At 40.5% G+C, this 27,123-nt stretch overlaps 3 protein-coding genes across 16 annotated transcripts in view; all 3 read left to right on the top strand.

Moving 5' to 3' along the window:
* si:dkey-151g10.3 (serine/threonine-protein kinase WNK3) overlaps window positions 1-12,043 on the top strand; it is a 40,885-nt gene extending 28,842 nt beyond the window's left edge. Inside the window, exons 13-25 of one of the 6 annotated variants that reach the window (XM_036007879.1) lie at window positions 927-1,062; window positions 2,027-2,143; window positions 2,239-2,340; window positions 2,434-2,482; window positions 2,630-2,749; window positions 2,844-4,909; window positions 5,093-5,339; window positions 7,148-7,233; window positions 7,335-7,675; window positions 7,916-8,151; window positions 8,236-8,331; window positions 8,440-8,603; window positions 8,944-12,043. In XM_036007879.1, the coding sequence (XP_035863772.1) occupies window positions 927-1,062; window positions 2,027-2,143; window positions 2,239-2,340; window positions 2,434-2,482; window positions 2,630-2,749; window positions 2,844-4,909; window positions 5,093-5,339; window positions 7,148-7,233; window positions 7,335-7,675; window positions 7,916-8,151; window positions 8,236-8,331; window positions 8,440-8,603; window positions 8,944-9,498 (4,315 nt within the window). In that variant the 3' untranslated portion in view covers window positions 9,499-12,043. Of the gene's footprint in view, window positions 1-926; window positions 1,063-2,026; window positions 2,144-2,238; window positions 2,341-2,433; window positions 2,483-2,602; window positions 2,765-2,843; window positions 4,910-5,092; window positions 5,340-7,147; window positions 7,234-7,334; window positions 7,676-7,915; window positions 8,152-8,235; window positions 8,332-8,439; window positions 8,604-8,943 lie in introns of all 6 variants that reach the window. The other 5 variants (XM_031283979.2, XM_036007878.1, XM_031283972.2 and 2 more) reach the window with 5 other exon arrangements.
* Window positions 12,044-13,130: 1,087 nt separating this feature from the next.
* phf8 (PHD finger protein 8) lies at window positions 13,131-24,925 on the top strand. Its single transcript, XM_031283955.2, has 22 exons — window positions 13,131-13,435; window positions 14,110-14,396; window positions 14,596-14,681; window positions 14,790-14,916; window positions 15,113-15,273; window positions 15,403-15,544; window positions 16,120-16,306; window positions 16,422-16,584; window positions 16,697-16,784; window positions 17,217-17,323; window positions 17,409-17,500; window positions 19,789-19,878; window positions 20,011-20,292; window positions 20,386-20,468; window positions 20,566-20,735; window positions 20,967-21,052; window positions 21,448-21,569; window positions 21,900-22,231; window positions 22,338-22,433; window positions 22,517-22,626; window positions 22,726-23,086; window positions 23,178-24,925. The coding sequence occupies exons 2-22, from the start codon at window positions 14,299-14,301 to the stop codon at window positions 23,264-23,266; spliced, it is 3,072 nt and encodes a 1,023-aa protein (XP_031139815.1). The 5' UTR covers window positions 13,131-13,435; window positions 14,110-14,298; the 3' UTR covers window positions 23,267-24,925.
* A 623-nt stretch (window positions 24,926-25,548) lies between these two features.
* The window catches only part of huwe1 (HECT, UBA and WWE domain containing E3 ubiquitin protein ligase 1), a 52,319-nt gene continuing 50,744 nt past the window's right edge, over window positions 25,549-27,123 (top strand). For 7 of the 9 annotated variants that reach the window (XM_036007876.1, XM_036007873.1, XM_036007871.1 and 4 more), the window contains exon 1: window positions 25,549-25,668. The gene's annotated coding sequence lies outside the window, so the exon portion shown is untranslated. The remainder of the gene's footprint in view (window positions 25,669-27,123) is intronic. The other 2 variants (XM_036007867.1, XM_036007869.1) reach the window with 2 other exon arrangements.

The raw sequence follows: 27,123 nt of genomic DNA, 5'->3' as shown, positions 1-27,123 counted from the left end.
TCTGTTTACTGGTAGTTGTCGTTGCATGTCCACACATTCAGTATGTCCATCTGTCAAGATAAAAACTATGAGTACTGATACTAAGGGATTTTAGCAGCTTAACAAGGCAAAACATTTAGATGTCAAGTGTAATTGGACTTCTAAAAGTGTAAACACATTGGGCCTCATGACAGAACACTTTTGTATGCTATCAAGTCCTGTTGTTGGAAGTCGGCAAACATATTTTGTAGTGTTAGTATAGTAGTTTTAACTATCAGTGTAAACTGTCAGTGACGTGTTATCAGAGCAGCGCTGCACTGTAACAGAAATAAAGAGGGTTAATTGCCGTACTGAAATATGCCAATAAAAATCATATAATCTAAAAAAAGAATCTCTCAGTAAATTGGCATGCCAAGATAATTATGATATGGTGAAGAGAATATTCATTTTGAATTAAGTTTGCGTATATTTATGCATTTTCTTTTTTGTTAATGTCGGCATAATATTTAAACTCCAAATTCATGATTCCAGGTCAAATTAGTGTTTTTTGCCCTGTGGAGAAAGGCAGACCTGTACCTGTACAGGACTCGTACGACAGGTCTAGACCACTCTTGAAGTTTGTTCATACTTAGTCGAAAATTGGTGAATGCCACAAATTCTCTTAAGTCATTTGTCACAAAAGAATGAATCTGTTTGTACGAGTGGATCTTGCATGAGGCCCATTGTTTGCCTGTATCGACCATATCCACATAGTGGTCAACAATCTCTACCAATATACCTGTACAGTGTAATGCATTTAGATTTATGTTTTTGTGTTTTGTAAAATACTCAAATGTACAGCATGTTAGTGAATATATGTATCACATATACACATTTTCAAACAGACAATGCATGCACGTCATTTGCATCATGATGTTTAACAACCCTATTACCTTTAACATCCACAGGTCTGTTCCAGCTAATGGAGAAGAAACTCTTCAGCTCTTGGCCAATGGGAAGTTTGAGAAGTTAAAGACTCAAAGACGAGCTTCCTGCCAGAGGCCTGAGAAAGTTTCACATCAGTTTCAACTGAGTATGCTCCAGGTGAAACAACCACAAAAAATAACCCCCTATACACTCACCTAAAGGATTATTAGGAACACCTGTTAAATTTCACGTTAATGAAATTATCTGATCAATCAATCACATGGCAGCTGCTTCAATGCATTTAGGGGTGTGGTCCAGGTCTAGACAATCTCCTGAACTCCAAACTGAATGTCAGAGTGGGAAAGAAAGGTGATCTAAGCAACTTTGAGCATGGCGTGGTTGTTGGTGCCAGACGGGCTGGTCTGAGTATTTCAAAATCTGCTCAGTTACTGGGATTTTCACGCACAACCATTTCTAGGGTTTACAAAGAATGGTCTGAAAAAGGAAAAACATCCAGTATGCTGCAGTCCTGGGGGGCGAAAATGTGTTGTTGATGCTAGAGGTCAGAGGAGAATGGGCCGACAGATTCAAGCTGATAGAAGATAAACTTTGACTCAAATAACCACTCGTTACCACCGAGGTATGCAGCAAAGCATTTGTGAAGCCACAACACGCACAACCTTGAGGCCGATGGGCTATACCAGCAGAAGACCCCACTGGGTACCACTCATCTCCACTAAAAATAGGAAAATGAGGCTACAATTTGCACGAGCGCACCAAAATTGGACAGTGGAAAAATGTTGCCTGGTCTGATGAGTCTCGATTTCTGTTGAGACATTCAGATGGTAGAGTCAGAATTTGGTGTAAACAGAATGAGAACATGGATCCGTCATGGTGGTGTAATGGTGTGGGGAACCCCTTTCACTTTCAGAACTGCCTTAATTCTTTGTGTCATTGATTCAACAAGGTTGAATAGAAATAAATGTTGGCCCATATTGATAGGATAGGGTCAAACATGGTATTAGTATGGTGTTCCTAATAATCCTTTAGGTGAGTGTATTGCTAAATTCATGTGTACCAATATCTTTTTTTAAAGGACAACTATGTTAATGTAAAATGTTAATTTGTCTTGTCCTTCTAGGTGTCAGGCAGTGGGGACAATATGGTGGAATGCCAGTTGGAAACCCATACCAACAAGATGGTGACATTTAAATTTGACATTGAAGGGGATGCACCAGAGGACATAGCAGATTACATGGTAGACTGCTCATGTATTTCCATCATCTGCATTGCTTGTAGAAAGTAACTTTTTAATGTCTTAATAATTACTGCTTGGTTGCATTTTGTTTATAGGTGGAGGAGGACTTTGTCCTTGATGTGGAGAAAGAGAAATTTGTCGAGCAGCTTAGAGCCATAGTTAAGAAAGCTCATGAAATTCTTCAAACACATTCACAGGTATGTTGATTCCCATCTATCACCTTATCTCCTCTCTTATTTTTCTATTTTTGATTGGTTAATGATGAATTTGAATCTTTATTTCTTTATTAGACTGGATCAACTGACCAGTTGCATGTGAGCACTCCCACTAGCTCTTCAAGTGAGTAATGCATATATTGTTTCTAAGTCACAAAAAAACAGAACTACAGAATGAGAAAATGCTATATACGTTCTATAGCTTAACTTGTTATAAGTAGTAAAATATCTTTATGATTTTCAGTAGACTCAGTGCCCCATTCCTCCCCAGTGGGACGCTGGCGCTTCTTTATCAACCAGACCATCCGCCATAGAGACTCTCTATCCGGTCAGGGAGCAGGCACGCCACCACCCACTTCAGAGATGAGGATACCTCAGTCTTCAGTGAGAGGTGAGTTCTACCCAGGTACATTTTAATGCTGTGGCTTACTAATATGATTGACTTGGCAGCACTACAGAAACTAACCATGTGTTCCTCTCTTCAGCTGTAGAAAGTGAAGGATCCCAGAGTCTGGAGTCCTTGACTGGAATGGCCCCTCCACCCTGCCCCACCCTTTCTGCCACCTCCCCTTCAATCTCCACTGTTTCAGCCCCTGCCTCCATCACCCCCTCAGCCACCGCTGCTCCGGCTCCTCACACAACTGCCTCTGAAAGCATCTCTGCACCAGCCTCCACTCTTGAAGCCTCTGTCCCTGTCACTGCTTCAAGTGGTCTTGACCTGCCAGTCCTCACCTCAGCTTCTGTTGGCCAAATGTCCAGTGTTCCCTCATCCATAGCAATACCTGCTGCTGCTAACCTCCCCACCTTGTCTACTGCTCCTATTGTTGTGTCTTCCACACCCACCACCATTCTCCATGATGTTCTCACTTCTCCTGGAAGCAGTGATTGCTACAATGTTGGTCAAAGTATAGGGGATACAGTGACAACTGCTCCAAGGTTATATGTGCCTGCAGTGGACCAGTCTTCAACCTCTTTTCATTCCCCTCCTGCTGCTGCAGTGACCTCTTCTGTGGTAAGCCAACTTGACATGGAGCAGCAGCAGACACTCACTCAGGTGGCCAAGCCAGCCCCACAACAGCCACAGCTACAGGCAATACAGCTTGAACAACAGGTACAGCAGATGCAGCAGACAACGCCACAGCAACAACAGCTATTACAACATCAAGTGTACCAAGAACAAATTCAGCTGCAGCAGGAACGAGCACTGCAACAGTCTCTACAACAGTTACAACATCAGCAACTAATGCAGCAACAAATACCACTTCAACAACAGCTGACTGACATGCAGGTAGTGCCTCTTTCGGGTCATACAGAGTTGTTACAACAGTCTGTGCCTCTGCAGCAATTTCTGCCATCAATGCCCGTACAACAGACCCAACAACCCCTTCTTCAACAGCAAACACCACAGTTGCTGCAACAGCCTCAGTTACAACAGTTACCACAGCAGGTTATGGCACCCCAAGCTGCTGCAGTGCCTCAACAGCAGGCCCACATTGATCACCAACAGTTAAACGTACAACAGACAATACACTTACAGCAACAGCAAATGGTGCAACAGCAGCTACAGCAGCAGCAACCTCAGCTTTTTATGGGTGCTGTGGCTTTAAAGCCAGATCAAAGCCAAATGCTGCCCCTGTCAATTAGTCAACAGTTTCTTCAACAACAGGCACAGCTAAATGTTAGCGCTGTACTGCAACAGCAGATTCCACAACAAACCCAAATCCCTGCTGAGCTGCCACAACAACATATACAGTCACAGAAACAGCTGCAACACACTGAGCAGCAACAAGAGGTGGTTAAAGCCATGGACACACCCAAGAAACAGCAGCAGTTTGTGCTGCAGAAGCAGTCCTCTTTACAGATGTCAGAGTCAGAGGTGTCCACAGGAGAGACAAGTTTCACAGAGGACATATGCAGCTACTCTACCCCTTTTCACCCTTCCTCTGACTCCTGTCTGCCGCCTCTCCAGCTAGGGACTGCTGAAGGCCCCGTACCCGCTCTCTCCCTCACAATGACACCATCCCCTGCTCAGCCTTCCTCTGTGGCCGAGTCAGACAGTGAAGGCCCCCCCAAAATTGAATTTGTAGACAACCGCATAAAGACATTGGATGAAAAGCTGAGGAACTTGTTGTATCAGGAGTACAGCAGCGGGGCAGTGCCGGCCGGGGGAGCGGCCTCTGGTCCTACATCAGCTGCCTCCACATTAGCAGGAGGAGAGGAGTCATCTGAGCCACAGTCGCTCCACCGCTTGTCTTTCCCCCCACCTGCCTCCTCCTCAGATACTTCCCCTCACTCCTCATCCTCCTCTTCCTCCTCCACCTCCTCCCGTTCCTCCTCTACCTCTCCTGACCCAGAGAGAGATGGCAGAGGAGAGAAAGCTTCCTCAGAAGTGCCCAGCTTTGTGGAGATGGGCCCGGTCGAGCAACAGCCTGGCCCATCTCTCCCCTCCACCTCTGCCTCGTCCACCCCACCTACCTCTCTCCTGCCTCCCAGTGACGATGAATCTGCTGGTCCCCAGCGTCCACCTGTACCAGGAGAACCAACCATTCTTGTGAGTGAAAACCACAAATTCTTCTTTCATTGTACTGAATTTACATTGTTTTACTGTTAATATTTCTGTGTATTGCTGTGTAAAGCTGTCTGTGATATTTGTTATGCTTAAATGTTTGAATGTCTCTCCGTTTTGAACGTCTCAACTCCATGCAGCCACTCTTAATTGTCTTAACTGTTCTAGGCTGTACCCCCACACTCTGACACCAGTACCACTGGAGACGCATCGTGGCCCCCCAATCAGCACCCGATCCCCCTCCGGCATGGACAGCAGAAGCACAATGCAGGAGGTGGATATTTTGGCCTAAACCTGACATGTCCTAGTATCAGAAATCCTGTTAGCAAGAAATCCTGGACTCGCAAATTCAAAAACTGGGCATGCAAACTGCGCCACTCCGCCAGCTTGTTCAAGAAGCCCAGAGTCCAGCAAGGTAGCGTCCTCTTAGGGAGCGAGAGAGAGAGCGAGAGAGAGAGAATGGGATGTTGGGGCATGGACTTAAATCTAATATCTAATACTAGTTTTAACATAGTAAAATAACTTTCTTAACCATCAGGAATTAATAACGAAATAATAAATGTTAATGTTAAAGGATGTTACAGCTAAATAATTCTGTTTTTGTAAATTGTAATGTGATAACAGTCTCCATGTAATGTTAGTGTTGATGTCACTACATACATTATTGTTGTGTTTTATTTGTTTCTTTTCTGAATTTTGTTTTACTTAATTTAATTTTCTTGGCAATCTTTCCTTTTGCATGGGTTACTCACCCTGGGGCGAGAACAGAGGAGAGTACAGGGTGGAAGATTAGGAAGAGGTTGGCATCAGATGCCCATCCCAGTGCAGATGAGCTCTGATGTAAAGGCCAGCTGTGTCTGTGCCCAGGACATACCCCCCATTCCCCCCACCACACACACACACACACACACACACACACACACACACACACACACACACACACACACACACACACACACACACACACACACACACACTTTTCTTTGCCCCAAGTCCAAAAGCCAGCAGCAACCATCTCACCTCCACCTGCTGGTTCAGTGTAGACAGTATCATGACGTCATAACACAGATAAGATAGATGCTAAATTGCTAAACTGATATTATGTAATCAGTCCAGAATATGTGTACACTTTCTGTGTCCGCTCCTACAGTATAGCATTGCTCCATGAGACTCTACTATATACTACTATACCACTATAGTTGTAGTAGATGCATTTATGAAGATTACTGGCATTGTCTGTATAAAATATTCAGATTATGATGAAAGTCATAACTTGTAGTATATGTTGTGCACATTACCAAGGGTTTACAAGTTACTATCAGGTTCAGTTGTACATGGGTAGGCTTTACATACGTCTAAGATGTATTACACTGTTAAAGTATTTCAGCCATCTTGCATGTGTTTGTGTTTATATGTTTAATATGTGTAGCAGTACCTTAGGTCCTTTGCTACAAGGGCACCTGCATGAGCATGTATGTTATGTTCTACACAAGTGACTAATAATGGATCGTTATCTGTAAGTAACACCTTTATCAGGCTGCATATTTATATGTTGGTCCTAAATTATGCAGTGTTTATCTATGTACTCACATTGCTAATGCAGTAATCCCAAATATCAAACAAACAGAACAATATCACTGTGGATCTGAGCACAGATCTCAAATGTGATATTGGGCTTTGTTGTCTGGTATGTGAGTGGGAATATGGTGAGAATGAGAGAGTGGATGTGTGGGTGGGTGGGGGTATACTGTTGTAAACATTCAACTGCCATTTCACAATGTGTTTTTTTTGTTTAATTTGAATGACTTATTATAATTTTGTTTTTATTGAAAAAAAAAAAACATTTACCGCACCTTCCCACACACCCATTGCACATTTCTCTTGAGCATTAATTTTAACATCCATAACTTACATTTATTCTTCAGTTTGTTGTTTATTATTTAGAAAAAATGACAGAACTCAACATATGTTTACACATAGACCTGCATGCAAGTCATGTAAATTACAAAGTTGATGTGTGACATTAATGACATTAACACTGTGCCTTTGTGTTTGTGCCCCACGTCTATCCGTGTGCATCTTTATCTATCTCTGTCATAAACATTTTACTGTGTCTGTTGCTTCTGTGTGTGTCTACCTTGTCATTTATGTGCTTTATACCGGTGTTCCTGTCTCTGGGTCATTGTCTCCCCTTTTTGTTTTTCATCCCTATCTCTTTATCAGATGGGTGTTCCAGCAGTCAGGCACTTAGAGAGGAGAAGGCGGCGCCACCCCTACATCCACCTCATTCCCGCAAAGGAAGATTTCATGTATGAGAAAAAGAACTGATTTTATCTTTGCCACTCAATAGTCTGAACTTTCATTGCAGTCTGAACAAGCAGCTAATGTTTCCCACTTCCTCTGCCATCAGGTAACTCCAGTGCCCCAGTCCTCTCCCCCGAAGGCTGTGCCATCAGGCCATGGTAGCACTCACAGGAAAGTCGGACGCTTCTCTGTAACCCAGGCTGAGACTAAGAAACAGGACAGGCAGACTGACAGCTCCCCGGTGTCTCCTGATTTGGAGAGGGAAAGGAGAAGATCTCGTGCAAAGGAGGGAGAGAAAGATGAAAGTAAAAGGACCCCAGCAATGGCTCACCTGCCTCGGGGTCATGGGCACAGCCATTCACCTCTGGGCAGCAGCGATGATGATGATGTTGAGTGTGAGCTGGAGGATGAAGACCTGAGAAAAGAACTACACAAGCTCAGAGAGAAGTAAGTCAGTGAGGGGAAATATTTAACTCCATTGTTTTAGAGTTTACCAGATGTTTGGCTCTCCATTTATTACATTTTCTATTTCATGCCTCCATTTATTGTTGTTTCTTGCCAATATAACCCGTCTTTGTAGGCTTTTTTGTTTTGCATTTTCATTGTTTTAATTTTTTTAATTTAAGTTCATGATTTTCCTAATTCTCACCACCTTCTGCTCTCTGTTTTGTATCTCTTTGTCTACAGGCACATCAAAGAGGTGGTATCCCTTCAGTCCCAGCAGAACAGAGAGTTGCAGGAGCTGTACAGACAGCTTCGTTCCCTCAAAGACCAAAGGCAGAGTCTGCCTGCCTCCCTGTCTCGAACCCCTCCTCTTCCCATGGGACCTCCTGTACTCTCTCCTCGTAGGCCCAGGCCAGCCAAAATCAAGATCCGGCCCCGGCCTCACTCTCACATGGATAACAATGGAGTTACGCACTCTGGTACGCACTTTTTTAAAATCTTTCTTACTCACTTTTTTCTGTTGCTTGCTCTCTGTGTGACTGTTTCTTGTATCTCCCGTCTAGGGATTCAGCAGTCCAGTAGTTTCTCAGGTGGTGAACAGAGTAGACTGCCTCTATACTGCAACCCAGAACACTGCACTTCACTGCCTGCTAAAAGAGGTACGGTTTGTCATCAATGTATGATACATCAATGTATCATCAATGTATGAAGACACACAGAATTTAGTGACAATCAGTGTTATGACACGTGCCCTCATTGTTCCACAGATCACAGTCCTCTAAGAAAAAGCACATTCACAGATGAACTGCACAAACTCGTTGATAATTGGACAAAGGAGACGGTGGGCCCCGCCCCGCCCAAGCCTTCGCTGAATCAAATCAAGCAGATTCAGCAGGTGCAGGAGTTGGGAGGCTGGAGCCAGCCGACAGAGGTAGGACTTCTCACTATAATATCTATCAATGATTATTACCATATTAACCTTTAATATATGGTCAGATGGATTGTTTATGTTTTATTATAAATGCTGTGGATATGGTTGTGTTTTTTTATTATCAAACAAATCACTGTCTCTTTCTCATAAAAGATGTTTCTATCATAAAATATTATTAAAAGAAGCCAGACAGCATTCAGTGTGAGCAGTAGCAAAAGAGTTTTGGGCAGAAAAGGCAGAAATATTCCTACTTACTTAGATTTGTTTCAGGAGCCAACAGTACCAAAGCATTGTTTTTGCTGTAATATTCCCTTAGTACTCATTAATATATTCCATACAGGTGGCTCCACCAGGTTGGTTTCCAGTGGCATCACTGAACCCCCAGGCACCCCCGACCCCTGCTAGCTTGCCTGTGGCAGCCCCTTCCCAGTACCCAGGTGGAGGAAGCCTGTCCACCCTGCACTCTCCGGGACCACCACCGCAAATGCACATGGCTCAAGTGCCACCAATGCAGCAAAGTTTACACCTCCATCAGTCTCTCCCCCTCCAGCAGATGACCTATCAGCAGTCCCCAATCTGTCAGCAGATACCACAGGCCCGGATGCAAACTGCCATACAGTCCCAGTCACAACCACAGACACAACCCATCACCCAGCTGCCCCACTCACCACCTCAAAGCCAACCACTACTGCCTTCCCAAATGCCCACATATTCAGTGTCCACAGCTGTGTCAATGCTGCCTGGCAGTGGCACCACTGCACCCACAGATAGCACTGCTGCTACTGGGGTGACCTCCTCCACCTCTTCCTCCTCTTGCTCTACTGTTGTTCTACCTTCCAGTGCCAAAATTCACCCAACACCCCCTACCTCTACTCTTCCTCTGGGACAGAAATGAAACCAAGGTGAAGTGTGAGGTCTATATGAAGGTGCAAGAGATGGAAATACTAAGTGGATCAGGACGTAAAGCAGATCCACTTTGAGTATTAGTTTTGTGTATGCATGAGATAGTTGTGACTCCAATGAGTATATGGATTACAGTGTACTGCTGGATGACATAGAGAGGGAATGTGAGAGATGATAGATTCTAGTATGTACAGACAGAGGGAAATATGGAACACAGCAGCTGGGGTTTATGAATCATGGTATGTTTGGGTGTTGAGATGTATTAATTCCTAAATATATGATTTTGTGCGTTTATGAGTGTGGGTGAGTGTTTATGGATTATCCGAGTACATATCCCTTGTGTCCTTTTACACAAATTAACATTCATGTTTTTGTTTTCAAACCTACTTAGTTGGACTTGAACTCACGAAATATTTGACAATGTGTTTTAATTTGTTAGTGCTTAATACAGTGAAAGGACTATCAATTCTAAAAGTGCAATTAGTAATGGTCATCTAAATTGATCAGCATGTATTGTATGGATTTGTCAGTAAGGCATAACATTTTTGTAAAAGCACATTGATGAAAACCAGATGCATAGAGGATCTTCTCATGATTGGCGCATGGTCTTTGAAAACTGTAGGTCTAGAGCACAAGGCATTTCAATGGGCAATGAAAAAAATGTAAACAGCTATTATACAGCAGAGCATGATAGAGTTACCTGGCTACCATCATTACCACAATGCGACTAAACACACTATTGCAGTGTTGTGCTACAGCATGTGCTTCATTTGTATTATTTATGTTTAGCACTTGTTTCATAGAAACAGTCTAAATTATTATTTAATATAAATTCAGATGAATTCATAATATGATGGCAAATTGAAATATGCCATCTATGTTCAGTTGATACCTGGGTACAGTCAGCCCAAGACTGCATGACATTATGACTATCTTGACTTGCCAGAGTGCAAAGTGCTTGCACTTGCTGTATATTCATGAACCTCACATTTACTATTTGCAGCCTACTGAGAAAATTGATCAGTCATGAGTAAATTTGCTTTTGGTATGAAATGCTTTCACATTTAACATTTTTGTTTTCAGTTTGAGCTCCACATATCAGTAGTATATCACAGTGTCATGCTGAGGGGAAGATGGAAAAAAAAACAAAACTGCCAAGTAACTATAGACTGGGGAGATGGGTTATTCCCATATTGCCTTTTAAAAATTACTAGATTTTTTGTGGGTGTGTGAGTGTGTATTCTTTCTGTGTGACAAAGCTTTGTAATAGTCCCATGGTATATTGCATTATAAATTGCATCCCTGTTTCTTTCATCCAAAGCGGCCTCTCAAATGTCACTGTACCCAACTGAAAATGTTTACTCTGCCTATGTTTTGGGCTTGTTTCCTCGAGAGAAAAAAACAAGTGAGAGGTTAGACCATATACCGGTTGTAAACTTAATGTCCAACACAGTTGTCAGATCCTCACTTGCCTATTTGTCAACTTTGTTTGGCTTTAGACAAATTCCTTGTTTCAACTGTAAACTAGTTAGTTTTTGACCATAGGCTGTCGGTGTGAATGCATCAGTCAGAAGCTGAACTGTGGGCCATTATTGTGCTTTATGTACACTGCAAAAGGTTTACTCGTGAAAATGTCCCATTCTTCTATTTCTAAACACTTCATCTGTAGATGCAAAGATACACAAAGTAATACATCTGCAGCGGCTATATTACTGTACATTTTATTGGGTCATCAGTGCACTTAGCCATCCACATTTGACCATCAGACATAAAAGTCAAGACATAAAACATGAATGCTTAATCAGGAGTAGTGTGTGCTAAAGAGTATGGTTGTTCAGTAACTGCATAATCTAGAATATAACAACGGTTTTCTGTATTTGTTGCTTTTCAAGACAACCCACATTTTCACAGAGATGTAGTTCATTATTAGTGAAGGTGAGATACTGTGCTGTCATGTCTAATACTAACATGTTGACTGCAAGCTACAGCTTAATGATCATGATACATGATGTGGAGCTGGCTTTGTCCTTGAAGTGGTACCAAAATGTTATCTAAAAGATAAAGATTATTTTTGTATTTTGAAATGGGGTTGTACAAATTGTAAAATTGTTTTCTCATCATTATAAATCTGAGGTTATTTGAAAATAGAAAATGGTTTTCATCTGTGTTTACATGGGACTCCCTTGATATACCTCTCTGATTATATTCAGAGAATGTTTGGTCATTTTTTACATTATTATTTCATCATTATTTCAGTTTTGAACCATGCAACCTGGAATATGCATAACATACTTATATAAGATGTCCTGCTGAGCTGCATGTCAGATTTAATTAATTTACAAAATAATGCAACAAAAATCTGGGGAGTCCCAAAATGGCATGACTGAGAACCAATTATAAAAGGACATTTGGGCAGAGAAACCTTGAAAAATAAAGTATGTTGCTGGTGATTTAGCCTCTGTAAATTGTAACTAATTCAACTGTTGATTTTATTTATGTTTTGTAACTAATCAAAATAAATGATGTTAAACATCAAAGTATAACATTGTGTGGATTTTTTACATTCCATAATTTAGCTTGGCATGCAGGGTACTCATCACAAGACCAGCATGAAGGCCAAGCAGAGCCACTTTACATTACTTTCAAAATCTAAAAACAATGGTAGTAGGTATGTATTTAAGGCAAATTGTGATTCATAGTTAAATAATTACAAATACAAAAACATAGGAGGACCAATCCTGACTGATTTAGTTTAGTCTAATCCAGTGTTTCTCAAATGGGGGTCCGTGTACCCCTAGGGGTACTTTGGAGTACTGCAGGGGGTAGTGAGATTCCTTTTTGAAATGTTAATTTAAAATATATCAGTCATGCATAATTCATCAAATTAATTTAGTTATGGATTCTAAACATTTGAAGGAACATTTAAGTGTGTTTCAGTTACAAGCTTGTTAAGTAAATCAGACACTAATGGTGCAGAGCTGTAATGTACCTCTTTGTATAGCCTTTTTTTTTCTACCAAAAATGCTTTGCACTCGTCAGGGGGTACTTGGCTAAAAAAATATTTCAAAGGGGGGTACATTATTGAAAAAAGTTTGAGAACCACTGGTCTAATCTACCTCCAATAATCAAATAAAGGTGTAGTCGTATCGTTCCAAATTAACATTCGAGTTGGCAAACATAAAAAAACAACATTACAACCATGATGTGAAATATTGACATAAGTAAAGCAGAGGGTTTATTGGGTGTGCGCATAATTAGACTACACATGTACAAAGTATTGTATTGGGCCCTCCTATATTTTGCCAATCATAACTGGAGGACAATCCATAGGGTCTTGATTGACACCTTAAAAGTTTTATACTGACAGAAATTAAATCCTGAGATGACGATAAAGGTTAAGATAAATAGTTAATATATAATAAATAGTTAATAAATATATATATATATTTTTTTTTTTTTTTTTTTTTTTTAAATAAAACATGTTTTCAGGCTACTGTAAACTATAGTATCTATCACTTTGTTGCCTACAAACGTTCCGCAAGGTTTTTACCATAGACTGTATAAAATAGTTTTTTTCCCTGAATGCAACTCATTATTTGACTGTTTGCAACTTTATTGTTCTTTCAATAGCAGACAGCGACAGACAACCGTCTGACGTCCGTCTGTCTTTGAAATGGCGTTGATGTAGTTTAATACGCCGTTATTTGTAGTTATTGTGCTCGTTTTGGTCGCTTCAGATTTTAGTTTTCTGGTCCAGTGTAAACTTCTGGACCTGGCCTCTATATTTGGGCATTACGGAGTTGATAAACAAAAATGTGGTAAAGCAAATTGTTTATAATTTACGTTGCATAATAAGGCCGCAGCTACCCCGAGCTTGCGTAGGGATTACAACGGCTTTTGAATGCTTGGCCTCCCGCAGCTACATTTTGGTGAGTTGCTAGCGTTAAATATCAATTCATATATCAAACGACGCTTCTTTGTTTAGCTCAAATTAATCAAATGTGTTAGCTGCATGTAGCGTTTCATTCAAGTTTAAAAGCTAAATGAATTGCACCAAGTGTTTACTTGTGTAACGTTAAGTTAAAGTTAACATCTTCGCAAATGCTTAGCTAGCTAGCTAGCCACATCGGTAGCTAACATGGCTAACGTTAACTTACTTGGTAAACACGTTACTGTTTTATAGCAATACAACATTCACGGGCATAGCGTGTTTACAAACAGTGAGTTGACGTTACGATCTGCCTGTTGGCTAACGTTACTGCTAACAACTAACGTTATTTAGCAGAAGCTAAATGTTTCTGATACAAAATCTGGTAATGGAAATAAGAAAAAGTTGCCTCTCCATTGATGTATTTGAAGAATATGAAATAGTTTAATACTCTTAAGGTTAATGTTATGCTACCGAAACCCATAACGTTAGTTTCGTTAACGTTACCCAGCTGGTTGACTGCACTTGCATCTCAGGTTGCAGCAGGAGTAGCTAATGTGTTTCTCATTACTCACATTACATACTAATGAGCTTGCAATGGAGTTGCGTTATTGTCCTGTCTTATTGCAAGCTATTACACATTTTTTTCTTCTTCTTTCTGTTGTGTTTTAACAGGTTTCCAAGTGAATCCCGGTGGACATGTGTATCAGTAACAGGAATCTGGAAGTGAAGTGACAGAAAACAGCAACATTACCCTTACTGCATAAAAGCATTTAGTTTGTTAAATAGTCCCTCCCACGTGAGTTAGATTTTGACATCTTAACATTAATAAGGAGTGAAAGCTAATTCACACACACACTTAATATGGCATCGGTTCCAGTGTACTGCTTGTGTCGCCTGCCATATGATGTGACACGCTTTATGATCGAGTGTGACATTTGTCAAGACTGGTTCCATGGAAGGTGGGTCATTTTCAGAATAAACACTGTTGATCATATTGTTGCCTGTGTGCAATGAGATTCAAATATAATATTGTGTGATTTATAATGTGGTTCATCTGTTGTCTTAGTTGCACAGTTTCCTGTGGGTATACTCTGTATCCGACCCACCAAGGCATCCTTTCTGTGCGATCTTTGTCTGATAAGAATGTTTTCTGTGTAGCTGTGTTGGAGTAGAGGAGGACAAAGCAGCTGAGATTGACCTGTATCACTGCCCCAACTGTCAGGTCACCCATGGACCATCTGTCAGTGAGTAACCATTCCTTAAGTATCCCTTGCTTAAATTGTTGGTTATGATCTTACTTTTACATAATAATGCACTTGTTAATCTTTTTTCTCTTTCTCTCCTTGTCCCAGTGCGCAAACGCCGTGGAGGCAACAAGCAGACAGATGGTGGTGCTGCTGGAGCAAGAGATCCAGGTCGGCCTGTTAAGACTGGCAGCCCACAGTTTGTTAGGGAGCTACGGAGCCGCACCTTCCCAGGGTAAGTCTCCCGCAAAGGCACAGTTTGTTATTCACAAGTTTAAAGATAAAACCATGATTCTGAATGACAAACATAAGGTACTTATTATTGTATTGTTATTGCAATAGATTGCATTATAATGTAATAGTGTTGATCCAATATAGATGTTATTGTGCTTTAAAACTTGTGCATATGTCTGTTTGTGTTTCTATGACAGTGCGGATGAAGTCTTGCTAAAGCCGTCAGGGGCCCAGCTGACAGTCGAGTTTCTGGAAGAGCATTCATTCAGTGTTCCTGTCATGGTGCTGAGGCGGGATGGCCTCGGCATGACCCTTCCTCCAGCATCATTCGGTGTCAGCGATGTAGAGCACTATATTGGTAAAGTTTTTAGTATTAAATTTAAATGCAAAGATTTGTACTGATTTATGGTAAGATTTTTAGGCTAAGGCATATTATGGACGTTAAAATTGGTTTTCTCAAACTTTTTTCATTTTGTCCTAATTGCAGGTTCAGACAAACAGATTGATGTGATTGATGTGTCTCGGCAATGTGACCTAAAGATGCGATTGGGAGACTTTGTTGAATACTACAACAGCCCCAACAGAGACAGAGTGCTCAATGTCATCAGCCTGGAGTTCTCTGAGACCAGGTACACAAAGATATTCTCTCGACTGTTCACTTCGTCATGATGATGCAGTGTCTTGTTACTTGAGTTTTTAATGTTACTTTTCTGTAATAAGAAAAAGAAAGAAATGCGAACTTCATTGTTTAAAGGTCGAGTCAGCAATTCTAATCCCATACACTTTTAGTCAAATTAGACAATATCTCCTCACGGTTTGCTAACTGTTCGTTCTGTGTGTATGCTGAAAAAAATAATAATCTGGTGTTCATACATAGCCATGGCTCTGTAAAGGCCCTGACACACCAAGGCGGCTGTCGGCCGTCGGTCCAAGTTGGGCCTGAAATGGGAAACAAACAAAGTGGCTCGGAACGAGCCACACAACACTATTTCATACAAACAGCAACAGCCACGTTTGTGCTTGTGCACAGGACAGCGGAAGGGAGAGGGACTGTAAAAAAGGAGCACTGATGGGGGGGGGGGGGTGTATTTGTTTGGGTGTTGAGTTCAAATATCAACAATGTTTCTCCAGAATTGCTGACTCCACCTTTTAGATGAAGTTGTGATGTTTTGAAGACTAAAGATACGTGTTGGACTTGTTATAGGCTATCAAACTTGGTGGAGACTCCGAAGATTGTGAGGAAACTGTCATGGGTTGAAAACCTCTGGCCTGAAGAGTCTGTGTTTGAACGCCCTAATGTGCAGAAATACTGCCTAATGGGAGTGAAGGACAGCTACACAGACTTCCACATTGACTTTGGTGGCACCTCGGTATGGTACCATGTCCTGAGGGTGAGGAGAAAAAAAAGTCTGAAAACATTCAGTTACACTGACTGCAAAATTTTTTTTTATTTTTTTTAAATGAATTGGTATTATTTCTAACAGCGTGTCCCTTTTGTTTATTCAGGGTGAAAAAATCTTCTACCTAATATCCCCCACCGCAGCCAACTTGGCACTTTTTGAGCGGTGGAGTTCCTCATCTAACCAGAATGAGATGTTCTTTGGAGACCAAGTTGATATGTGTTACAAGTGCTCTGTCAAACAAGGAAACACCTTGTTCATACCAACAGGTGAGTTGTAATGCTTCTGTTTGTTTTGTTACTTATAGGACTAAATGTTTTTTAGCAGAGTTGTAATAATCAAACAACTAATGTTTACACTTGTCATTTGCTTGTCTTCCAGGGTGGATTCATGCTGTGTTGACACCAGTGGACTGCCTGGCCTTTGGAGGAAACTTCTTGCATAGTCTAAACATTGACATGCAGCTGCGGTTAGTTTCCTCAGGACTGTTTCCATGCCGAGTACATGTAATCATATTGTAAACCTTTTTGATTGAAATGTTTTTTAATGTTATTGACATATAAAAAACAACACTGACACTTAATTTAACTTGCTAATTGTTTCAATGCCATTACATACTAAAAGCAGAAAATGAACCAGGTAAAAAACACTTAGCAGATCCTTGCTGCGTTGGAGACACAGCAGAATCTCAGACATTGTCCAATCTTAATGACTCTTCAGACAAACTTAAACATGAATGTGCTAATAGAAGATTTAGCCCTGAATTACTGTAGTTACTCACTTCTAGTTCCTTAAGGCTATTGCTATTTATTTCCAGTCACATCTCTATAGAGGTAATCTGCAATTTTGTGGCAATAACCAATAATGTCTGACTTTTTCTGTATTGTGTTATCATTTTTAGAGCATATGAAATAGAGAAGAGATTAAGCACAGCAGACTTGTTCAGTTTTCCCAACTTTGAGACTGTGTGCTGGTATGTTGGAAAGCACCTTCTTGATACCTTCAGAGGTAAAGGAGTTCAATACATTTCATAATATTCATGTTAGTGTTTGTCATTTTGATATTATTAACCCTGTGCTATTCTGTCTCACAGGTTTGAGAGAAAACCGCAGACATCCTGCCACTTACCTGGTTCACGGAGCTAAGGCCTTAAACAATGCCTTCCGCAGCTGGACCCGTAAAGAGGTAGGCAAAGTCTTATCTTATTTGTACTATTTTGTATATCATTCTTTCGTCATTTCCCTCTTTGTTTCATTACTTAGTTTATTTTAAGTTTATTAAAAAAACTAATTGTGGAACATTGGAATGCTTGAATTTGTTTACTTTTGCACCAAACTGCATGCAAGCTCCAACAAATGGAGCAGAGGAAAATTGTTATTATTAGATAAAATCATATCTTTATGTAAATCTTTACAAAAAATTTTATTAATTTGAAAAATGGGAAAATGCACACATTTTTTATCTCAAAAAAGGGATGTAATGGTACACAAAATTCACAATAAAATTCAAATAAAAGTGTGTGTGGGCTGGAGCTTGTGCTCGTTTATACAAATAAACGAAAATGCATATATATATATATATATATATATATATATATATATATATACTAAAATGCACTCATGAAGGGAAATTGTAGCAGGGCTCAAGCACTTTGACCATATGCTTTAATTCTGTATTCTCTACGACTGAGTACAGTCTCATATCCGCAGCCATATAGCATTAGTTATTACTTTGGCAGAGTCTGAATCTGCAGTGGGAGGCTGCTTAACGCTGTGGGGAGAAGGACTTGCCTTTCCAGTCTGTTTTTGTTCCGTTCAGCATATCAACACATTCGGGTGATGCGTCGTAAATGAAATGTTTCCACAGATAGACCAGACTTAGCTAAACAATGTTGGCATACAGTTTAAAACAAATTGTTGTCCATTGAGCTTGACTAACTCGGCTAACTGGGCAGTGTTGGGGAAGTTACTTTTAAAAAGTAGTGTTTGCTCGTTACTCGTTACTTCTTAAAAAAGTAATCCGTTACTTTACTTAGTTACCCCCTATGGAAAGTAACTTTTTACTCGTTACTTTTAAAAGCAGGCATCTCTGGCAGAGACTGAAGTTAATTATAAAAAAACTATCTTTGACCATAAAGCCAGTGAAGTTTATCAATGAAGTGTCTGAACTACACTGCAGACTGGATTCTCTACTCACAGAGTGACGGCTGATTCATTATGAACGAGTCCAGCGCGGGTTGAATGCACATCAGCAGGTCGTCGGCATTACATGGTGTTAGTGTATACTATGTAATGTCTGTATTGACTTGTACCGGGGTCCGTGCATTGTCGTAGACACATGCAGTCACTTTTTCTGGAAATCCTTGCGTGTCCGTGCAACCGACACAAGTCCACAGCGGTCCGCTGCGTGCATGTATGAGGCCATCACCACCGCATCCATCTGTGAGGTTGTCAGCTTTGTGTCTGCCTGGCTCAGAGCGCCATCTAGCAAAAAGCCACGAAGCTTAAAACGCTTTCAAAAGTTAGCTTTGGCTGCTTCTCGCTTGCCATGATTACTCTGCTACCAGCCTCTGTCACGTCCCATGTGGAGCTTGTGAGCGCGCAGCTGAGAAGGCAGTGTCGCTGTCAAATCTGTCCCTGGGAAAAGTAACATTGCGCCGAATTGAAAAAGGAACTACGTTTCGTTACCAAATTTTCAATAGTAGCGTGTTACACTACTTTTTACCCAAAAAAGTAGTTACGTTACTGTAACGCGTTACTTTGTGTTACTTTGTAACGCGTTACACCCAACACTGTAACTGGGCTAAGTCAACTAGCATGCTGCAGCTGATACAACAACTAGTGCGCTGCCGAATCTTTCCGGGTAAACTCATACTCTGTTGCATGTGCGAGTAGTCAACATAAATAGACTTTTTTGACGTGTTTGGGTCAGAGGGCAAATCAAACAAATGTTGCATACCGATCCGAACGTCCTGTACTAAAATGGTTCGCGACTAATACGCGAACCATTACAGCCAATATTGCCATTTTGGGAAATGCGCTTATTCACTTTATGGCGTAGAGTAAGAATTTCATTACCATTCTCATATCTTTCCATTAAATATGAAGCTACAGCTAGCAGCCAGTAAGGTTAACTTAGCACAAAGATTTCCTACCACTACCTATGAAGCTCACTCATTTGTTTTTGTTTAATGAGTATAAAAAGATACACTGTGGTTTTACAGGTGGTTATGTGTCTGACTATTTATTGGCTTGGAGCAGTTGCAAGGCAACCAGAAGAGGTTCCAGGAAGTTACTGGTCACAGCCAAAAAATAATCTAGCATATAACCCCCTGTAAAATGGCAAATTTTCATTTTACACAATCAAGATATAAAGTGTTAATTTTTTAGCTTTGGAGGTGCTTGTAGCCAGATTTTGTTACCATTTCACAGAGCCGTGCTAGCTGTTGTTCACAGTTGTCTCCCTACACTCAGGCTTTAGCAGATCATGAAGTGGAGATTCCAGAAACCATCAACACTCAGACACTAGTGAAGGACCTGGCCAAGGAGATTCGTCTGGTTGAGGTAAATGGTAGAATCACTGAAAATGTGTGCATGTATTTAGCTTTGTTTTATTTATTTTTAAATGTGTATATAGAAATATTACTATTACTTTTTGTTTTGTTTTACTGACTACACAGTACTTTCTTTTGATAGGACATCTTCCAGCAAAACATTGGCCGCACTGGACCTCAGTTTCCTGGTTCGCCACTGTCTAAAGCTCCTCTGACCACCTCCCAGAATTCAGGACGCCCCCCTGGAAAAAAGAAAGGACCCAAGCCCAAAGAGGTGATGGGGAGTCTTGTGTCCCCAGGGACCAAGAAGAAAAGTCAGAAGGGGCTACTTAAGGCAGAAGCCGGAGAACTTGACCTCATTGAGATCCACACCAAACATACACTCAAAAAATTTCAACCTGGCAAGTCGAAAAACAAGAACAAGGTACGGTGTTTGTAGACATTCGTGATGGCCATGGAAATGCTTATCCAGCATTTCTTTGTGTCTGAGTGTTTTATCTTCATATTTTCTTTCCAGTTGGAGTTGCCTTTAGAGGAATTTGAAGGGAAGCTAAATAAAAGCAAACTGAAACTTGTGCTGACCAATGGAAAAATCCAAAGGTAAGCTTTGCAGCCATTTGGTGTGTTTCTATTACTTGTGTGATCTTATTGTCCTACCAAAGGTTTTGGTTCATACCTGCTGATCTTCTGGTTTTAGTAAAAAGGACAGCAGCAGTAATGGTGCAGGAAGGGCAGGAAAGTACAAACATCTTGCCATGGAGGGATCCAGTCTGTCTGACTTGGAGTCCGAGGATGAGCTGCAGATTGACGAGACCCCTCCTCCACGACGCAAGCCTGCAGGATCAAGCAAGAAAAAGAAACTAAGCGGTGAGAATTTGACTTTAAACAAGCATATTGTGAATGCTTAGCATAATGTTCTAGCTCTTATAAGGACATACATTTCTTTAATCTTTACCCACCAGTGAAGTCTATGAGAGATCAGTATAGCTATTTAACGGCTTGGACTGTTGGCTAAATGTAGAACCTTATATAGTTTAGTAGTATGGTTTCAAAGCCACCTTGCTACTGTAACCTAACTGTGTTAAAATGTGCCTTCAGGTCTTCCTAGGAAGCTGCCCAGAGCCAAACCCTGCTCTGACCCCAATCGCATTAGGGAGCCAGGAGAAGTAGACTTTGACATTGAGGTGAGATAATTATGGAAAAACAGATTTTCTGTAGCAATCCTTAAGCTGTAGTAGCCAGTATTAGTCACAAAATGAGTCAGTCTCAAAGATGTAAGGAATCATTTACTTTACATGTGCCATTGCAGGATACAGCTGTAAAATTTCCATGATCACTGCTTTATCACGCTAATTTCCCTACAGTGATAAATACTGTTTTCAGTTTGATCAGGCTGGTTCACAGCATTACAATCTACAGGCTTGTTGCACAACATGAACAACCCATCATTGATGAGATTGCCAGTTTAAATTATGTATTTTGAAACAGCAAGCCAATCTAACAGTAATTGTTATTTATTATTATTTTATTGTGTCAAATTTAAATAGTAACAATAGCATGTTTGTGCATGTGGCTTCAGGAGGATTACACCACAGATGAAGAGGCACTAGCCGCCCACGGGGTGAAGGGTGGAGCGGGGGGCATTCTGGACTTATTAAAGGCCAGCAAACAAGTGGCAGGCTTGGACTCTGCAACACTCAGGTTAGATCTCCTTGATCACAAGTTATTCTTTGATTATTTTATTTATTTAACAGTCAAATTGAGGAAGAGTCTGGGATGGTATTTGGATTTTATAATACATGTATTTACATAGATCCATTTAACTTGAGTTTCATGATGTTTGAAGTTATGTATTTGAAGCACATTTCTGGAGCTTTGGATACCAGGAATGGAATAAATGTCTCACTGTGTTGTTGCAAGAATCCAATAACCTTTGAAATGTGCATAGTCCAATATTTGCAATGTCTCTGACACTACGCTATGTTTAGGAGGTTATTTTTGAGATGATGATTGCTAACCTCCTTTTTTCAGTGAGGAAGCACCAGCCTCTCCCAGCACTCGTGATGCCATACAGGGAATGCTGTCAATGGCCAACCCCCCTTCCTCATCCTCATCTTCCTCCTCTTCATCTCCCCTATCCATTTCTGGAGGCCTGGCAGAGGGATTAGGGGTGGTCAAGGAAAAGGGGGGCAAGGCTGTATGGGTGACTGGAGGGGTCAAAAAGACAAGAAGTCCTGAGAAGAAACCTGTCATCCAACGGCCGGGGAAACGGCCAATTAAACGGCCAGCTCGTCACCTTAGTGACGAGGACAGTCCAGATGAGCAAGAGACTCTGGGAACCTGTTTTAAAGATTCCGACTATGGTGAGCAATACACTCAATGACTTACACCTGCTGATGCTAGTCAAAGCACTACAAGTTTTATTGATCAAGGCAATGTTTAATTATGTTCATCAAATGTTTGTTTAAGTTTACCCGTCCTTGGAGTCTGATGAGGAGGACCATGCTAATAAGGCTAAGATGAAGCGGAAGAAAAACTGGGATGACACACCTTGGAGCCCGAAAGGTACCTGGCTTAAACAATGCGGGAAGAAAGATCAGAATGCTTTTTAGCTCTCGGATGGTTGAATATTTCATTTTTATTTTTAGCCAGGGTGATGCCCACCCTTCCCAAACAGGATCGACCAGCCAGGGAAGGGGCTAGAGTAGCATCTGTAGAAACTGGTCTTGCAGCAGCTGCTGCCAAGCTGGCACAACAAGTGAGTTGGGAAATAAAGTTATTTGTCTTGTGAATGTGGAGTGGTAGCATCTTTCAATAAAAGAAAATCCCTTGTTTTTTTATTTTGGTAATAAATCAGGAGCAGCAAAAGCCTGCCAAAAGGAAGTACACCAAAAAGCAGCGTCCTCCTGCTCCGGTAGCCCCTCCTCCCCCTGTTCAGACTGAGCCAGCCCCACCCTCACCACCACCTGCTCCAGAGTCTGCAGCAGACTTGAGCCCAGACAGGAGGATGGATTACTACTCTGCTAGTCTGTTGGACCATGAATACACAGCGGGGCCAGGACCTTTTGGCCCTGGAGGCCCTCGAGGCAGCGGAGCCATGGCCCCTGGTGTATTCCTCACTTCACGCCGACCTTCACTTTCTCCGCAGAACAGCAGCTCTCACTCTGGTGCATCGCCTGCAGGTTTGGCCAGCCAAGGCACAACAGGAGTTGGTCAAGGTAAGCATAAACGTAAAGCATTGACAGCATAATTTCATATCTCTGTGATGGCATATTTCCTCATGTATTTTCTCCTCTCACTTTAATTTAGGGAAACGTCCAAAGAAAGGACTTGCAACTGCAAAACAGAGACTTGGAAAAATTCTGAAAATTCACCGTAACGGCAAACTTCTCTTGTAAGAGATGTTGGAAATGTGGCTGAAGACTTTTAAGTTAGAATGAATGAAGAAAAAGGCTTTTGTGAAAGTAGGTCTGAAGGAAATAGAGATAGTGATCTATATTTTGTACTCTAGATACATTTGTTTACTGTTTTCACCTGTTGTTGAACCTCACTATATCTTGTCCTACACCAATTACTCTGCCCAGCAAATCAGCAGCCTGTTTTGGCACTCCATTTATCCATATCTGCATAAAGCTATTTTAAGAGGCACATCTGTGTGACTGTGTGATGGTAACAAACTCCTAATGATCACATATCATTTTACATTGGCAATAGGAAATTGTGAAACACATTTTAAAATGACTGGTGGACATTGATTTAACTAACTAGATTAACTAGCGTAATAAATTGACCCCTTTTAGTTAGGCTATTTTAGTGGCTCTTTATGCAAAGACATTCTACATTTTAAAAAGGGAAGGAAAAACATGTTCTAGTCAGGTAAAATGTAATGGCTTTATAGCCCTGACACACACACACACACACACACAGTCATGCAGTTGTAGTCTTGTATTTAGTTGTCTCTTTACCTCATAAACACACTCTTGTGTATGTATGATGATTCCAGGATACCTATCTTTACATACAATAAACAGTTTTACAAAAAAACAAAAAACAGAATGCCACATATAAATTCTTACTGAGGAATTTGGAATGTGTTTGTATAACTCATTTTCCTCCTGTTATGTCCCTATTATGTCTAGGAGCAGAGGACTAACAATTAAAATAAACCTGTGGGAAAAACAAGGGACAGGTGGAAACAATTCAAGGATAAATCCAATAATTAGTTGTATAGTTTATGTTTTATACTGTAGCTCTACACATTAAGTACACATTACTCAACTGATGCCAAGAGTAACATCAGACAGTTCTATTTATTCTGATCATTGTTGTTAAACAAGGCAGCACTTTGCCATCTCTTAGCCGGTTTTAACATGGTATGTTTTTACCACCTCATCTTCTTTGTCCCTTATTTAATTATTTTCAACCACTTAATACCTGCACAAAATGTTATCCATGTTAGATTTTTTTTTTTTTTTTTTTTTTTTACAGTTTGTTGTCATTGTAAATATTTGTAATATTTGTAATTTATATAGGTACATTAGAAGAGCAGAAAAATGAGATGAAGAGACTAGTTTCCTGCAAGTTGCCATAATTTGTCCCCCAACTTTTGGCAGCATTCTTGGGTCAGATCTGGACATGTGTTTTCTTTTCACAGAATGTACTAGTTATCAAATGTTGGCAGAAGTGTAGATTTAACTGTGTTAAAGGTGCAGGACATTAATTGATATGTAAATATATGTTGTAATTTAAGTTCTTTTTATAGGTCAAAAACTTGGAAATCTTTCTTAACATAACTTGTACATGATACATTGCTGTATTTGGAAAATATCTGAAATAGTTCATTTTTTTATATTTGTACGCAGTAATTGTGCTTAGTTTGTCATGTTGTCAGTGTAATAGTGGAAATGTTCTTGAAAAAAATGCCCTCATTTAATTTCATCCATTTCGTTTTATATTAATTATTGTTGATATTCACTCTTGTTTTGCTGTGTACTGTGTGTTTTAAACATGTTTAAAAACTACCTGAAACAGATAAAATATACCTTGGGCAAATCTTATTTTTTCATTGAATTTATTTTAGGACCACCAAATCACCCAAAGTGTGATTTGTGCGCCAAATGAATGTTTTAAGGTTTACTATGCGTCAGTCTACCAGAGAACTCCATTTTCATTGCAGTCACTAAGTGGGATTTAGAAAATTTTCGGAATATATTGGAAAGTTGTCATCACGAGAAGTAATATTGTGTTGTAATAAATGCAACACATTTTTTTTCTTCAAATAAGAGTACAATTGAATGTTCATAAGTCTAAAAAACGAAGCCTTTAAAATACTTTTGAATGGTTAGTGGTAACTACAGTTGCCCCCAGTGTTTTTTTGTTGTACAAATGATTGTACAATTATTTTCTCATCTAAACATTTCCATTGCTCAATTTAAAATGCAATGTTCCCCGTCCAAATAGGGGTTAAATGCATTTGTTATAAAATTGTCCATTCTTTATTCCCACAGGGAGTTTGAATACATTTTCATATTAAACTGAATTAAAATATATTTTTCATAACCCTGGAGAGCTCTGCTGTGTGCTTCGTGTGCACATCAAATCAGTATGGTTGAGGCTGGAAATAAGAAAAAAAATAAGGCTGTATGCCCTCTTCCAGAAGAAGACGCACTAGCACCGTTATTGTACAACAGTTACAAGGGAGTGCCCTCGGTAAACGCAGCAGCAGGTATTCTCGCGAGATCCAAACTGCCCTACCACTCGGTAGTGCAAGATGGAGAAGCAAATGTAACACGCATTCGAGGTAAGCAGAAATACTTATTCCATATTATTGACATGGGTTTTAGCTAACTGGTGACATACATGTATCTTCCTTAACAACTACAATCGATGATTCACACCCGTCACTGCGACCCGAGACCACATAAGTGTCTTTTTAAGGGTAAAGTACGGATCCCCTACTCTGCTATGTAAACCGCCATTTTTAATGTAGCCCATGATCCCACTGATGGAGCATTGTGCGAAGCTCTCAGTTAGCTAGCTAACGTTAGTTAGCTCGCGCGTAACCCACAAACACCACATACACACTCATGTTCACTCTGTGTGGGTATGTGCGCCTCTGTACAACTAGCTACAAGTCAAGTAGGTATCCTCGTTCAATGACTAGCTAGCTAGCTAGCTAGCTAGCTAGCTAGCTACTCCATTTCCTCGGGAATGATAACAATAACCGGTGAGAGTTAAAATGTGTGTCAGGTTGCAGATTTGACTTTTCGTAATCTTCTAACGTTAGCCGCCAAAGCTGAATTGAGCCGAAGTAACTAGCGTTAGCCTAAACTGCTAACGTTAGTGAACCTAGCTAATGTCACCTAACTAACGTTAGCTTTTAACTTTGCTAACGTCAGCGCCACCATTGACTTAAACATAACTGCGTAACATTGGGTAGCTAACGTTAACAGTTAACCTCAATAATATTGGCAAACAGCATGAGCTGCTTTACACGGTTACAACTAACCAAACGTTAGCTAACTTGTAAGTAATTAACGACTTTTAGGCAGTTTAACGTTACTAACGTTAATGGTATTCAAACTAAGGTAACGTTAACGTTACTATCCACGGCCATAACTATATTTTCTGATGCAGACGATCTGACCAGTATACGTCAGTAGCTAATATTAACGTTAATGCAGCGTTTTTGTTTGTGGATGTAACGTTAAATATTCAGGGAGGTGTCGTAAATTAGCTAATTGATAGGGGAAGCATCACACTGTCAAATAGGCTTAGCTACAACCACTGACGCACATCACATATACACGTCTTTGAAATCAAGTAACGTTAGTGATGCCTCTCAGTAAACACAGCCAAAACTATTTTAATGTAAACTTAAGTGAATCGGTCAGCATCCCCTTTGGTCCTTGTCATTCTCTCAATCACTGACCATTGCGATGACATGACAACAAAAGAAGTGGACTTGTTGTTAAGAATGCTACATAATGTATTGATTTATTCTGTAAACAATGGCTGAGTTTATTAATTCATACCACTCCTTCGATGATACACTACATTTTATCTTATGGAAACCAAAGGCTTACTTTAAAGCCCAGGCAGCTGAAGAGTGGACCTGTAAATGTTTTGTCTGAAAATATGAGTGTATATACTCCAACTTTGGGGGTACAACTTTGTTTGACTAGAACTCTGCTTCCCACATAACACATCAATCGGCATTATCACAGTATTTCTTAATATAGTTGGGTTGGAAGTT

Source organism: Sander lucioperca, chromosome 12 (assembly GCF_008315115.2).
Source record: "Sander lucioperca isolate FBNREF2018 chromosome 12, SLUC_FBN_1.2, whole genome shotgun sequence".
NCBI classification, from domain to species: domain Eukaryota; kingdom Metazoa; phylum Chordata; class Actinopteri; order Perciformes; family Percidae; genus Sander; species Sander lucioperca.
This window is presented reverse-complemented; position numbering and strand designations above follow the sequence as displayed.

Excerpts from the sequence above, each read along its gene's own strand:
- phf8 (XM_031283955.2), top strand. The coding sequence starts at position 14,299 with ATGGCATCGGTTCCAGTGTACTGCTTGTGTCGCCTGCCATATGATGTG. Across the intron at positions 14,917-15,112 it reads CGGAGCCGCACCTTCCCAGG|TGCGGATGAAGTCTTGCTAA; the intron begins GTAAGTCTCCCG and ends TTTCTATGACAG. Across the intron at positions 16,785-17,216 it reads AACATTGACATGCAGCTGCG|AGCATATGAAATAGAGAAGA; the intron begins GTTAGTTTCCTC and ends TATCATTTTTAG.